The sequence below is a fragment of the Anabrus simplex genome, chromosome 2, assembly GCF_040414725.1.
Source record: "Anabrus simplex isolate iqAnaSimp1 chromosome 2, ASM4041472v1, whole genome shotgun sequence".
Lineage (NCBI taxonomy): Eukaryota > Metazoa > Arthropoda > Insecta > Orthoptera > Tettigoniidae > Anabrus > Anabrus simplex.
Window position 1 is genome coordinate 237,790,413 of NC_090266.1, and position 16,633 is coordinate 237,807,045.

Here is a 16,633-nt window from a genome sequence, read left to right on the forward strand (position 1 = left end):
ACTGCAACATGACCTCGAAAATGTTGTGAGATGGACAGCAGGCAATGGTATGTTGATAAACGGGGTTAAAAGGCAGGTTGTGAGTTTCACAAATAGGAAAAGTCCTCTCAGTTTTAATTACTGCATTGATGGGGTGAAAGTTCCTTTTGGGGATCATTGTAAGTATCTAGGTGTTAATACAAGGAAAGATCTTCATTGGGGTAATCACATAAATGGGATTGTAAATAAAGGGTACAGATCTCTGCACATGGTTATGAGGGTGTTTAGGGGTTGTAGTAAGGATGTAAAGGAGAGGGCATATAAGTCTCTGGTAAGACCCCAACTAAAGTATGGTTCCAGTGTATGGGACCCTCACCAGGATTACCTGATTCAAGAACTGGAAAAAATCCAAAGAAAAGCAGCTCGATTTGTTCTGGGTGATTTCCGACAAAAGAGTAGCGTTACAAAAATGTTGCAAAGTTTGGGTTGGGAAGAATTGAGAGAAAGAAGAAGAGCTGCTTGACTAAGTGGTATGTTCCGAGCTGTCAGCGGAGAGATGGCGTGGAATGACATTAGTAGACGAATAAGTTTGAATAGCGTTTATAAAAGTAGTAAAGATCACAATATGAAGATAAAGTTGAAATTCAAGAGGACAAACTGGGGCAAATATTCGTTTATAGGAAGGGGAGTTAGGGATTGGAATAACTTACCAAGTGAGATGTTCAATAAATTTCCAATTTCTTTGAAATCATTTAGGAAAAGGCTAGGAAAGCAACAGATAGGGAATCTGCCACCTGGGTGACTGCCCTAAATGCAGATCAGTATTGATTGATTGATTGATTGATTGATTGATTGATTGATTGATTGATTGATTGATTGATTGATTGATTGATTGATTGATAACTGTTTGAATATTTTTTCAGTCAAAATTAAATAATTCACTCTCTGTAAAACGACCTTCAAAAACACACTGCTCAGGGTTCCGTGATGCCTGCTATAGTCTCAGTGTTAATTTGGTAGAGATAATATCAGCTTTGGATGTTATTCAGAGTGACTAAACTAAAAAGGTTTCACTAAGGTGCAAGGTGACTGGAATGCTCTGCGGTCTACAGAGTCTGGAAAATGTGAGAATGACAATTTTTTGGTCAGCGATACTGAAGAGATTTAATGCTAGAAATAAATTGTTGCAAAGTGTTAATATCGATAGTGGGACTGTAATAAACTTTCATGATTTTTTTGCTTGAATATGTTTGAGAGAATCGTTCTGTGTCAGGCATGAAAAGAGTAAGATAAATATGTACAAAACAGGCATAAGAAGGAAAAAGTTAAGCCAAGCCATCTCTGTATAGGTATGAAAGGACCTTGGAGGAGTTTAAGGTAAGTGTAACTTCAGTACTAAGTGGTATAGAATTGTTAGCTCTCTTTCCGGCTACTTTTGCCCCAAGGAATTAATATGGTACTCATTTTTGGCCAGGCAAATGCTGGGGCTGTACCTTAATTAAGGCTACAGGCGCTTCCTTCCCATTCCTGGCCCTTTCCTATCCCATCGTTGCCAAAAGACCTATCTGTGTTGGTGCGACATAAAGCAAGTTGTAAAAAACTCAGTTTTGGTGTTACCAGTTGTTCGGCTGAGCACGCTTTGTCTTTCTTCAAAAGACTTGGGAATTATTTATGATCATCCATGTTGTAATATCGAGTCAACAGTCTAGCCGTCCTCTCCAGAAATTCTGACATAACAACAACTGGACTATGAAGGTCTGATCAACAAATTTGCAATTAAGAAAACACACCGTAAAGCACTCATTGCCTGACATGAGTTTGGCAAGTTCAGTATCCATGCATTTATCATCATCACCATTTTCATTATTAACAAACAGGTCACCTTCATTTGTGCATTTAACGAGTTAATGTTTGCTGTACCGGGCGAGTTGGCCGTGCAGTTAGGGTCGCGCAACTGTGAGCTTGCATCCGAGAGTTAGTGGGTTCGAATCCCACTGTCGGCAGCCCTGAATATGGTTTTCCGTGGTTTCCCATTTTCACAACAGGCAAATGCTGGCGCTGTACCTTAATTAAGGCCACAACCGCTTCCTTCCCACTCCTAGGCTGTTCCTGTCCCATCGTCGCCATAAGACCTATCTGTGTCGGTGCAACATAAAGCAAATAGCAAAAAATGTTTGCTGTGCGGTCCTGAAGGTAAGGAAAGCCACTCAACGTCGTGGTGAATCCTATAATTAGGCATGCAAAATAGTAATGCATATTTTACTTTGTCCATTCCAGGAATGAATTCTGAAGTTGTTATTGCTGTGCTAGAAAAAAGAGTTTGGCACACCAAACAATACTCTAGATGATGAGCAGTCTTCATCATAATTAAGGATCACATCCACAGTGAACACCTCCACCTATTATCTGTTTATCTTGGAACTGATTTAAAAAAATTATTAATCTAAGGAGAGCTTTGGAAAGGAGGATGTTGAATCAGAGATTCTTAAATTGCAGACAAGCACTTCCACACATTCAGTTCTGGGTTTATGTTGTCCTTATTATGCTTGGGAATGTACATTATATACTCAAGAAAATGAGACTAATTTTCACTAAAGATCCTTTTAGTATTTATGCTCAATAGAAAAAGTAACTACACAAGAACCTCGTTTATCTGGATTAAGTGGGACCAGAACTGATCCGGATTATCGAAATTCTGCATAATCCAAAAAAATAAAAAACAAATACAGTGCATGTTATATAATCTATTAACATAAGTTGTACAGTAATAACATTTTCAGTTGTACAAAAAATATAAGAACGCTTTTTTTTTTACATTTACGACTGTTTTATGCACTAAAATAATGTATGAGTTTTTTCTGTTTTACATTTGTATGGCATTTGCGCGCCGCACCATCACGAAGATGTTTTACTAACAACAGTTCTGCCTGTGTGGTTCCAGTCAAGGATTAAAAATAGGCCATCAGTTGGTCCAGCTGCATTTTTGCCTCGCCATGAGTCATTGTTTCTTCTGATGGAGCGCCGGTTTCATTTTCAAATTCACCATCAGTGAATTAATAGTGCATTGCATTCCTTTTTACTGTTTTATGTCGCACCGACATAGATAGGTCTTATGGTGACTATGGGATAGGAGAGGCCTGGGAGTGGGAAGGAAGCGGCCATGGCCTTAATGTACACAAGCTCGAGCCCCACTGTCGGCAGCCCTGAAGATGGTTTTCCGTGGTTTCCCATTTTCACACAAGGCAAATGCTGCAGCAGTACCTAATTAAGGCCACGGCCACTTCCTTACCACTCCTAGCTCCTTCCTGTCCCATCGTCGCACATTAATGCAGACCTCCGGATCGAAATTAATAAACTTTTATTTTTACTTGCACAGTATTTCTTTTATGGCATTGAATCTTCTTGAATGTTGCAACGAGGTTCTTGTGTACAGTAACAAAATTGGATTCCTAAAAATCATATATTTTTTGCTCCATATAAAAGTTTTTATCAATTAGACTGTAGTATAGTTTTATTAAATACTAGCAGTTACCCGCGGCTTCGCTTGCGTGGATTTCGTAATTTGTTATAAGTAATCGTTCCTTGGTACTGTACTAAGACATTATCTGAAAATCACTAAGGTATAAAAACTCACTGAAAAATTGAGTTTCATTTTATCGTTCTGCGATGCGATTTTATTTGACGTAAATAAATATCACACGAGAACACGTTCACTTCCTTATATAATTTACTTTATTTACACTATACGTCACAACACACAATTATACATAGTCGCGTATGACACCATATACAACACTCAATAGCAGTGTACCCTGAAGTCGATTCTGACCAGTACAGATATCAACAACACTGACTCGCGCACTCTCTGGAATTCCCCGCCTCACTCACTCACTCGAGTCCAATGATCTGACTGTCTCACTGACTTGACAGCTCGATATTTATACTATTCGATCAACCATCTACAATGATCAACTTCTGGAAGAGTTCTTACAGCACACTCGAAACATCGATCGACCAGCTAGTCGAATGGGTACTCGAACTTTCCTTCAATATTTAAAAATGTACATGGAAATATCTACAACATTCGTAATGTCTCTACGTGTATCTGGATAATAAAACCTTACAGTAAGTTTCCAGAACCCTTCATATATACCAAATTATAGTACAATAAGTCTAACATACGAACATTATGGAATTTTCTACCGCTTTCGACTCTCTAGATTTTGAGGTTAAACAATACGTATTTGAGAATTATGTATGTTATGTAAAACGGGTACTTACTCATTCGCCGTAAACTATGTCCTTCTTAATGTATCAGCAGCGTTAGTCTGGCTGGAGTTTGTACTCCTCGTGTTGTACCGATGCGGTAGAGGTGGTGGGGAATACTGAGGGGAAGCGGAGGTAGGCGGAGCTTTGCATGCCGATGTTAATGTGGGAGGGGGGTTGTTTGGGGGGGCAAGTGTAAGCTTAGTATATGGTGAGATAAGGGGAGTTTTTAATTCAAAGGATTTAAATATTCGTGGGACTCTATTTTGGTTTGGGATGACCGTTTTTAATAACCTAGGCATTAAAGTATATACGGGACTTCTGACTTCCGTATCATTGTTAAGATTTCGATCTTTATTATAAGTTTTGTCCAGAAAAGTATATATATTCTCTAATTCATTTAAAAGTTTACCTTTGCTTGTATTCCTAATTATTGTGAGATCCCAATAAAAGAAGGGCAAAACATGTCCCTTTAAATTTAGTAAATTTAGTCATATCTATGTTTATTTAACCACATAACCGTGGAATTAATTGTATTGAATAGGTGGGGTAATAAAAATACTCCTTTTGTAAACTTAGTGAGACTAACAAATAGGGAAACCAACCAGTATGCTTAACAGTTTTTAGAAAGCACACCAACCTTGAAACTATATTAGGGAGTGAATCAGCGGACTGACACGCATAAAGATGAAATTATGACTTTACTTGCATTCTTTCTCTTGCAAGGCATTCATCAGTTACCTGACAACAAGAGGTACTTTTCTCTTAGACAGATATTAGAGACTCCAAGTTTTGGAGCTGTTCTCTGAAAGAAGATTTCATCTCCTTCTCAAATTCTTACATTTTGTCAATAACGAAGCATACAGTGAAGCCACATATGGTCTGAAGAAACTCTACAAATTAAAACATATTCTGGACCACTTGAATAGCAGATTCCAAAGTGTGTACACACGTGAAAGCGATGTGTCTGTAGATGAGTCTCTTATGTTGTGGAAGGGACGTTTGTCATGTCGTACCGTTTAAGCGCTCAAGATTTGGTATCAAATCATTTGCATTGTGTGAATCTAAATCTGGTTACATGTGGAATTTCTTGGTGTATATAGAAAAAGACACCTAGTTTGATGACTCTCTAAAAATGAACCATATGGATCGAAAGTTGTTTCCCGTTGCTTTCCTCACTGAGACATTCTCTTTCCTTGCCCTTGGCACTGTAACGGTTTTAATAGCTTCATAGTGAGACTTTGTTTCTTAAATATGATGAAGATACCTGACCAATTAAAAGTATCTCACCGTAAGTTCCCGTTGCTTTCCTCAGCGAGGCAGACGCCTTGCCCTTCATACTATGATTGTTTCTGACAGCTTGATACACATTCTGTACTTTTTGAACTTGATAAAAATACTATTCTACACAAGAGTATCTCACTATATATTACTTCCCAGTACCATACGGAAAATGTGCCATTGTGTTAGTAGCTACTCAGAAGAAATGTACCACTTGAAAGGTTAAGTAGACTTTCCAAAAACAATAAATACGTGTTTCTTTATTTTTAAAGGAAATTCAAAATACCAATTTTCACATCTGTAACATCTTCAGTTTCCGAGATATAAGTATCCTCATAAACAGAATTCAACTCCTTTACTTATTTTCACTTCCCCCCTCCTTAAGTGGATTTTCCAAAACCAAAGAATATGTGTTTCTTTATTTGGATCTTCTTTCAAATACAGATTTTCATGTCTGTAACATCTTCAGTTTTTGAGATAAGTATTCTCATTAAAATAAGTCAACTCCTTTTTTAACCCCAACCCCACCCCCGAAATGTGTTTATTTATTTTTAAAGTAGATTCCAAATACCAATTTTCACGTCTATAACCCTCAGTTCTCGAGATATAAATATCCCCATAAAAAGAATTCAGTTATTTCACTTCCTTTCACCCCCTCACCTTAAGCGAATTTTCCGAAAACAAAAAGTATGCGTTTCTTTAGTTATAAAGCACAAAAAGAAATGTCTATCAATAAATGCAAAAATAAAACACTACAACACAGTTATAAAACGAGAAGCTACATATGCAGCAGAAACACTTTTTTTTCACCTGAATAAACAATCAAAGACTGACAGACTTCAGAAAATTGAAAGGAGGATTGGAAGAACCTGCATCAACAAAAAATACCAGAAAGATGGACAGTGGCGGTTAATACCTAACAAAGTCATGAACAAAGAGCTAGAACCCATTACAGATACTATGCGTAAGAGGAGACTGGGATTCTTTGTACATATCATGAGGATGCAGGATTCGAGACTTCTGAGACAACTAGTACAACACAATCTCACCTCAAAAAATACCACAACAGGATGTAAATGGATCGGAGAATTAAGAGAGGATCTGAAGGAAATTGGCCTTACAACAGAAGACACAACAAATAAGATAAAATTGAATACAAAACTCAAGAATACAAACCTCCGCTGTACCCTTACACTAAACAAAACAAACAACATGCATATTTTCAGCTGAGGAAAGAGCACGAAGATCGGACCGTCTGAAGAAGTACTGGGAGGACCGCAAAGCCCGAACAGTCCCTTCAAAGAGACCTGAACGACGGACGAACTAAAGTGATCTTGTGTGGTCATAAAAGAAGAAGAAAGGAGCTTCCAAATATCAGTTATCAGGACTGTAACATCTTCAGTTTTTGAGATATATATGTATGCTCATATAAAAGAATTCAACTCCTTTTCCACCCTGACCATATTTGATACCCCTGCCGAAAATGCGTGTTTATTTTTAAAGGAGATTCCAAATTCCAGTTTTCACGTCTGTAACATCTTTAGTGTTTGAGATATATGTACCCTCATACAAAGAATTCAACTAATTTTTCAATTCATTCAACCCCCCCTCCAAGTGTTTTTTCCAAAAACAAAAGAATATGTGTTTCTTTACTTTGAAAGAAGATTCCAATTTTCATGTCTGTAACGTCTTCAGTGTGTGTACACACAAAAAAGAATTCAACTCCATTTTTAGTCCTCCCCCCCCCCCCCCATCCCAAAAAAATACATGTTTCTTTATTTTTTAAAGGAGGTTCCAAATGCCAATTTTCACATCTCTAACATCTCCAGTTTTTAAGATATAAGTATCACCATAAAAATAATTCAATTTTTTCACTTCCTTTCACCCTCCGCCCTTAAGTGAATTTTCCAAAAACTGAAAAAAAGTGTTTCTTTATTTATAAAGGAGCTTCCAAATCATGACTGTTACATCTTCAGTAAAAGTTAGCCTGTGCTAACTGATTATTTAAAAGAGGATGGATGAAAGTTCTCTAGGCATTTCCTAGGCAAAAATAGCTAGGGCTTGGTACAGGAGGATAGGTTCTATCTACAATAAGTGAAGATGTATGTTGAATTTTAATTATTCAAAAATACTGGCAAGTTGAAATTCATGTCACCTTGGTGCAGTGAGTCGCCATCTCCCGAATCGCCTTCCCAAATGGTTTTCCAGGCAAACTCGTACTCTCGGGTCCTCTTGTTACCGTGGAATTAGACTCGTACTCCGGGATTCTCTTGTCACCATGGAATTGGATTCGTACTCCAGGATCCCCTCGTCACCATGGAATAGGACTCGTACTTCCAAGTCAGCTCACCACCATGGAATTGAATCCATACCTCGTACCTGAAGGTCTCAAATTTCTCCAAGGTCTGCGGCGATCTTGATGTGGGGTAAGCACTCGTGATTTAACACTTTGACTACCAGGGGGCATTTAAACCTCCAGCACAGCCATTTTTAAAAGTCCTTGCCTGCCAGTCCTGCCTTCTGCACTGTGGAACAAAACTATTTACTACTCCTATATTACATTTTGAAATAATGTGAAAATTAGAACATACCTGGGGAAGGAGTTGTAGTATGATTTTAAGGTGTGATATCTGGTGTCACATGCTCCAGGGTGCAGAGGGACACCACACCTCCTGCAGTACCACCCTGTGTCGCGTACTATTTTCTTCTTGAGACAAACTCTACATCTTCTTGTCGGGTGTGGGTCAGTTTTCAGCGGTGGAAACTTGAGCAGAACATGTCATTCACTTTTCCATCAAGACGTGATGGGGGATCTTTAGCTGGTTTTTCTCATGAAGGGATGTAGAGCAAGGTATTGATCAGCTGTGTCTGTTCCATGCATGTGCTGATTGTAATCTGCAATGGATACTGGTTTCATTGTTTTTCTGCCGAACTTTGAAGTCACTTCAACTATTTCAGCAGAATGCATGGATGAAATCATTGTGATTATTTTTTGTCCATCCAAGAGAAAAGAAGAATTTCCCCATCACATTTGAATGTCATTTCCCCTCTTTTTAAGGATTTTTGCTGGTCTTTAAGGTCCTTTGGTACTCCCATGTTTTGCCTGATTGTCCCACAATCTGTAGTATTCTGTTCACGTAGGGTTTTTACAAGAGCAACACTGTTGTAATAATTATCCATGTAAACAGAATACCCTAAGGCCTAAATATAGACTGAGAAGTTCGAGGACAGTACTATTTAAGGCCATTCCACTTGTGTCATAAATAAGCAATTTGCAAATACACCCAGTATTTTTATTCACACACCATCCTAACCATAATGCCATACTTAGTTATTTTAGATGGATTGTAAACTCGAAAACGTAACCGGCCTCTCCAGGCAAGCATGCCCTCATCTAAAGCGATCATTCGGTCCGGACTGTAAACCACTGAAAACTGATCCAAAAGTTTTTCTAATATTGGCCTGATTTTATAGAGCCTGCCTGCATTGTTTACACAGTTACTGCTGTCGCTAAAATGTAAAAACATCATAATACTTTCGAATCTGTTCCTAGACATTGTCTTAGAAAATACAGGTGTTGAAAACACAGGATCTTCGGTCCAGTACATTTTTAGATCCGGCTTCTGTATAATTCCGGTAACTAACATAATCTACATTATCACATGTAACTAACGTCAAGCCAATAAACTGTTTCAGTTTGATCTTTGACACAGGTTTCTAAGTTTGATAGATTGAATATTTAGTGAATGGACGCGATGCGCTACTGATAACCTGCTGTGCATATAAATTAGTTTGCTCACAAACATACACAAAAAACTGTCACTGATAAATATCTTTACAAAAGACATTATATCTTCACTGTTTGGTACCTCTACATTTAGGCCTACATTTCTTAAAAACTCAGGTAACGAGAGAGAATAGTTCGGAGAGGTGTCAGATAGAGGAACACTGTGGTATTTCAATGTTATCGCTCACTGTTGTTTCATCCTCATCACTTTCACTATCTAAATCTGGGATGAATTTATCACCAGAATTATCATTATTAATAATTTCAACAGCCTTTTAGAACTTTCATCTAACTATCATCTATGAAAGAATGAAGGAACGACGATCCGTAGGGCGGTTTTTAACTTGAAATTTTTGCGGAAGTTCTTATCCGCCTTAAGGCGGATACAGGAGAATACACTGCTGAAATGTTATCCGCTTTAAGGCGCTTGTGGTAGTCAATGTGTTAACTTTATATGAGTGTCCACAGTTGTAGAGTTCCCTGACACGTTCAGAATCACTTGACATGAAAACTGACTTTAATTGACATAGGTGCACAACACGTAGTTTGAAGTATGCCCGAACTTCACTTGATACTTGCAGATAAGAATTATTGAATTTCACTTCAAAAGTTGAAAATGTCAATAGCATTGATTTAAGAAACAAAATGATGGAGCACAGTTCATGGTTAGTTAGCACTGAAATGATGAAACTAAATACCGTTCACTTGTAGTGTACTGTCTGTGGTTACTTGCCACATTGAATAATAATATTGTCGCACTTGACACAAAAATGGCTATTTAAGAGTTTATCCGTAAGACACTGCTAATAGTGATGAAATAAATAATAACTTGCCAGTCTCTCTTAGCACATTGAGTCTCGTAGAATAATAAAGTTACTGAAGAATAGTTATAAGTAATTATGTACAAGAATGAGCAGAAATCAGTTCAAATCCAGTTAACACTAACACTATAATGGATTAACAATTTATGTCTCTCACTTTTAACAGTGCGGTTGGCACAGTTTATCGTACTCAAAGTTTATCACCAGTTAAGGAGCACTTAAATGTTGAGTTGCAAGAAATAGGCCAACACTTGTGTTATCACGATAAAATCTTTTAAACAACATTAAAATATCACAGTTACCAGGCGAGTTGGCCGTGCGGTTATGGGCGTGCGGCTGTGAGCTTGGATCCAGAAGATAGTGGGTTCGAATCCCACTGTCGGCAGCCCTGAAGATGATTTTCCATGGTTTCCCATTTTCACACCAGGCAAATGCTGGGGCTGTACCTTAATAAAGGCCACGGCCACTTCCTTTCAACTCCTAGGCCTCTCCTATCCCATCGTCACCATAATACCTATCTGTGTTGGTGCGACGTAAAGCAACTAGCAAAAAAAAAAATCACAGTTACTTGATTCACAGTTCAGTGGTGATTGATTATTCTCTCTTTCATCTAGTACTCTTTGGTTCAGAGGGTCTCATTTCAATTCATGGCCAGGTCGGAGATTATACCTTGGTTTGTGGACTGGGTGTTTGTACCGTCCCTAACATCCTTGCAACTTACACACCGCACTCAATGCTATCCTCCACTACAATAACACGCAGTTTCCTATACACAGGCAGATGCCGCCCACACTCGCCGGAGCGTCTGTCCTACAAGGGCTCCACCAGGCTAGAAATAGCCATACAAAATTATTATATTATACATGTAATAATGGTGCATGCAAAAATGCTGTTCTGTTTAATGCCTGCAAACTTGAGTGATATTACTCACAAATTACAATGATGTTCCCATTGCTTAGTTACAAAACTAGTAATACCACTCAATATCAAGCACAGTATTGCTATGAATGGCTCTTGTCTCACAATGAACAAATTGCTTTTTAAGTATCAGCAGAGCACATCATATTGCAGGGTCAAACCTTGCAGTGCTGTAGCACGATGGCCTGTCCTGCTTTCAGCATATTTGTCAAAATCAATCCTGTAGCAACATATGTGCCATGTACATAAAAGCAATGCTGCTTTATGAAATGCATCAGTTGATCTTTACCAGTGAATCATAAAATCATAAAAGAATGTTAAATTTATTGGTCTGTGTGTACCTCTGTCTAATGAATATTTTCTCATATTTTCAGGTACTTCTTCCCTGAATTTGATAATGATACCTTTTTGTGCCACCTGTATGATTTCGAGGATCCGGGAGAAGACTAGCCTTGGATACTGTGTATGTATTTGTTGTATCAGTCCACATCAGGTTTTAGCCAAGTTTTACGCATAATTAAAATCTAATAAAATATGCTCATTTGCAAGGAAACAGTGTGTACTATGTAGGAGCCTTTGCACGGGCATGTATGTGGGTACAGGCACAGACATGATAGTGTGAAGAAAACGTCAGAATATTGTTCTACACCAGACATTTATTGCAGGAGAACAGACACTGAAAGGAAGGGGTTTCCATTGCCCAGAATAATCAAATAACATTAACCACACAGCTAAACTGTTTTAAGGAGCGTGTGAACCATACTCCATGCCTGCGAAGAACTTATACATTATTATGAGCCCATTCTATTTTTTGACCAACTGTACCTTCAGCTGTTATAAATAAGCAAATCAGATGTATTACGAAACACCTTTACACCTTCTGTAGTGCCTAAGCTAGCCAGTTCAGAAACCAGTCGTAGGTTTTTAAACTTTAGTTGAAAGCAACTGAGGTATGAGCGATTCTAGTAATACCGTTCCTTATGCAACCAGTCCCTGTTATGAATTGTGTGAAAATATCGCTCATAGGGTCGGTTGGTGCATGCATTTCAGTGGGCTTGGCAGACTGATATGTAATAGCAACTTCTGGCTCAGTGAGGAAAGCAACGGGAAACTATGTCACTCCTCATTTCCCTAGTATGCCTCTTCACTCACACCTACTCTATCTATGACAGCTGTTGGTAGAGCTGTAGAGGATCAAACCAGCCTTTGGGCTGAATACCCAACACAGTGTTCTCCAAGTTTTCAGATCTTCTACAAGAGGTGAACTGACAAAAGAGTAGTGTTACAAAAATGCTGCAAAGTTTGGGCTGGGAAGACTTGCGAGAAAGGAGACGAGCTGCTTGACTAAGGGGTACGTTCCAAGCTGTCAGTACAAGTGTACAAACTGAAAGATTTGACTAATATACAGACTTCACTAATTAATTATTTATTTATAAATTAATACCATTTTATTAGGCTAAATTATCATATCAGACAATGACATTTTGAGCATGTCAAATTATTTAGAGTAAGGGATTTTGTACGAATATCATGTTGGAATGAGGTTCACTGTGATGTCATTCCCTGCCCTTCTTTACATGATTGGAAGTCTCACACTTCTCTCAGTTCAGTCAAGGTCAAGAACGTGGAGAACAAACTTGCCAACGGTGACGTTCATGGAGCACTTCTGTTGTTTATTTCTGATGACACTGTAACCAAGCCTGATGTATCTGTACTGGAAGCCCTCTGTGAGAAACATCCTGCCCACTTAGGTCCTCCGAATACATCAACTTTTGTTCCTGGAGTGACGAGCACAGAACTTTTTAATGCCATCTCCTCTTTTACTTCTGGATCTGCTGGTGGACTGAATGGCCTTTGTCCGTTGGTCCTGAAAGACCTTCTCCAATGTCAAGAGCATGATTCTAAGGAGCAACTCATAAGATCTCTTTGTGGTTTACTTGACCTCATCATTTCTTGCAGAGTCCCTTGGGAGGTTCATCCAGTATTTTTTGGTGTGTCACTCACTGCTCTGAAGAAATAATGTGGTGGCATTCGCCCTGTTGCTGTCGGTACAGTTTTGCGTCAACTGGCTGTGAAAATCTTATGCTACAGAATCGATACACCAGCTATGGACTTCTTATCTCCCCACCAACTTGGAGTGTGTGTTCCCAATGGAGCTGAAGCTGCTGTCAATGCCGCACGCATCTATTACTCGTCTCCGCATCATTGCCTGAAAATTTTCGTCAAATTAGACTTTCGTAATGCTTTCAACGAGTTGGATTGTGATGCTATGTTCTTGGCAGTGAAGAATGAGCTTCCTTCCATCTAGCCGTATCTCTATCAGTGCTATTCCCAATTTAGTGATCTTTTCCTTGGTAATGAAATTATACTTTCTCAATGTGGAGTTCAACAAGGTCAGCCACTCGGTCGTGCTCTTTTCGCAATTACCCTTCAGTCGAATGTCGACTCCATTAATACCGAGTTAAACATTCGGTATCTGGTATTTTATCTTTTATCTCTGGATAACATTCGCACACAAGCTTCAAACATTGGTCTACATGTTAATTTTTCTAAGTGCGAAGTGCGTTTTCTTGGCGTATATCGGAAACATGCTGAGATACTGTACGAGAAGTTTAATGTTTCTGCCCCTAGAATTCGTCTTTTAACAACATCCAATACTTGTCTACTTGGTGCAGCACTATTCCCTGAAACTCTGTGCAGTATATTGGCTGAAAAGACAACAAAACTTAAGTTGTTCATTTCACGTCCTTCCATGGTTTCTGCATATTTAGCCTTCTTTTTGCTCTGAGCTTCGTTTTCCATCCCACGATTGATGTACTTCCTGCATTGTTCTCCATCTTCGCATGAGTCCCCACTGTTGGAGGAATTCAATTTCGTGTTAAAAACTGGCCTGGAAACCATCCTCAATTGCTCCCTAAGTGATATTGCCTGGTTACAGGCTTCCCTTCCTGTTGGTTCTGGTGGCCTCGGCATTTACTGTGGGCGAAACGCTGGCAACCAGGAATGAGTTAGCTGGAAAATTTATAATGTCCAATAACGGACCATTTATATTGGTATTATAAATTTACTCATTCGGGACAAATATTTCAGATTCCCTATGGGAATCAACATTTATATCATCTGATGGCCAAGCAGGCATCAATTTTTGGTAATGAGACAAAGGTTCTCATAGTGCATTGGCACTGCCGGTGGCTCTAAGTAGCCTACGCAGTGGCCTCCACGGTATGCACTAGCCAGTGTTTTGGTGGGTGTGCTAGGTACCAACTGATGAGCCCAACCTAGCACACGGGGGCGAAACGCTGACAACCAGGAATGAGTTAGCTGGAAAATTTATAATGTCCAATAACGGACCATTTATATTGGTATTATAAATTTACTCATTCGGGACACATATTTCAGATTCCCTATGGGAATCAACATTTAGATCATAGTGCCGTGGATTTGGCGATTCCGTCATTTTTAGCGTCTTTCCACGGTTCTCTTTTTCTTGTCGAGGCTCTTTTTCTACCAGTTGGATGCCTGGATCCTGATGCTGCCATACAAGAGAGCACATCTCAGTGGTCAAGCTTAGTCGGCATAGTTCCCCCTGATGTTATCAAAAGGAGTATTCAAGCTGCCTTATCAGTCATCTCTAGAGTTGGTGATTTTTAGCATTTGCGATAAATGCGAAATCTGCCGAAACTTTGTCAGTGTATGTGCCTTCATCTTATATGACCCGTACGGGTGGTTTTTAGCGATTTCGAATTCGCGATAAAATGCGAAATTGGTTCAAAATGCGAAATTATACAATTTATGCGAAATAGATGCGAAACTCTCAGTTTTATACGAAATAAACATATATTTTTAAAAAGTACGCATTTTTCTTAAAAATAAGATATAAATGTTGTTATATATTTCAGGAGAAATAATTATTACGGCGCCCACTGCGATCGTAAAGCGGTAACATGCTTTGACGGACACTTCCGTCTTGGTGCACGGAACATCTATAAGTTCATTATCGCAGTTAGCTGGTCGAAGAGATTTATTCTCTTTGTTTCGCAGCCTAACCGATTGATGTCAGATGATACCTGAAGCTATTTTCTCTGTGTAAAAAGTAACTCTGAGCTGAAATACGGAAAATAAAAAGCACCTCATTTTGCCGCTCGTTGTAAACAATCATGGCGGCATCCAAGCGCGGCATGGATGAGTTTATTCGTAACTGGCTTGAAAATAGTGATGTTGAAAGTTGAAAAGATTCTCTGGAGAGTGAAAATTCTTCATCTTCAAATGACAGTGATGAAAGTGATTCCGAGATGATAGTGCCAATTGAAACTACGTGACAAACCCAGAATGCAACAAGAGTGAGTCAGAAGTCTACTTTTTTTTTTTTGCTTGTTGCTTTACGTCGCACCGACACAGATAGGTCTTACGGCGACGATGGGACAGGAAAGGCCTAGGAATGGGAAGGAAGCGGCCGTGGCCTTAATTACGGTACAGTTGCAGCACTTGCCTAGTGTGAAAATGGGAAACCACGGAAAATCATCTTCAGGGCTGCCGACAGTGGGGTTCTAACCCACTATCTCCTGGATGAGCTCACAGCTGCGCGCTCCTAACCGCACGGCCAACTCACCCGTTGAGAAGTCTAGTAAAATGATACTTGGAATTATGATCTTGTTGACAATAATGTAACATCTAAACCAGTTTTTGAAATTCACTCTATAGTGAGGAGGGGGTTGGGTAATAATCCGAAAGAAATGGACTTAGGGAATGAATATCTAAACCCACAGTTCTGGGATCACGTTACTAAGGAAACCAGTACCTATGCCTCTACATTTCTTGCTAATTTATCTGCTTCCCTTGAAACCAGTAATACTTACGAACAAAAACATTGGTTTCCTGTTACTATAGACGAGCTAAAAGCTCACTTTGCTTTGTGTATTCTTATGTAGCCTATGTGATTAATCAAATTTATGTTAAAGTGACGAAAAAATAAATAGTATGTAAGGGAATATTTCCTTTCACAAGTAATGGCAGGCCAAAGGGTTAAATCATTCAATGTGTGGAATTTCTTTCACTGGCTAAAGAGCACTGCAAAGACCAGTCAATCAAACAGCAAATACACTTTCAAGCACCACGTTCATTCTCTTTGTGTGTTGACCCTTGATCTTAGTCGGTTATTCTTGACATTGGTGTTGAGTAGTAGTTCCGTTTAAATGTACGGTAGCGATTTATTTTATTGTCTGTTAGTCATGGGTCGAAGAGAAGTGACGATCAAACAGCATGCCGAAAGTCACAAATCGGGACATATTTATGTAAGGATACAGATGGCCTATATTGATGTGCCGACTCTGCAACCAAAACCTTGAAGAAGAAAAAAATGTTTTGCAGGCTTTCCTTTGCCTTGGCAGCACTTCTGTGCATTTGGGCCTCTACGAACAGTGTCGATGTAGATGTAACTGTCGATGTAACTGATAGGCGGTCTCAAATGAAGGAGGACACCTTTTAAATAATTGGCATGTTGTACTTAAATCATCATTGAAATTCCTCTTCCTTGTAGGTGTGTTGTACTGTGATAAATAAATACGTTCAGATTAGTATTTAT

General features: G+C 39.0%; 1 protein-coding gene across 4 annotated transcripts in view; it reads left to right on the plus strand.

Annotated features, from left to right (window-relative positions):
- The window catches only part of LOC136864021 (zinc finger protein 277), a 190,149-nt gene that overhangs the window by 127,139 nt on the left and 46,377 nt on the right, over positions 1–16,633 (plus strand). For all 4 annotated transcript variants that reach the window (XR_010859252.2, XM_067140522.2, XM_067140523.2 and 1 more), the window contains exon 8: positions 11,427–11,515. Coding sequence is in view for 3 of the 4 variants with exons in the window: in XM_067140522.2 (XP_066996623.1) it covers positions 11,427–11,502 (76 nt within the window). In the remaining variant the exon portion in view is untranslated. The remainder of the gene's footprint in view (positions 1–11,426; positions 11,516–16,633) is intronic.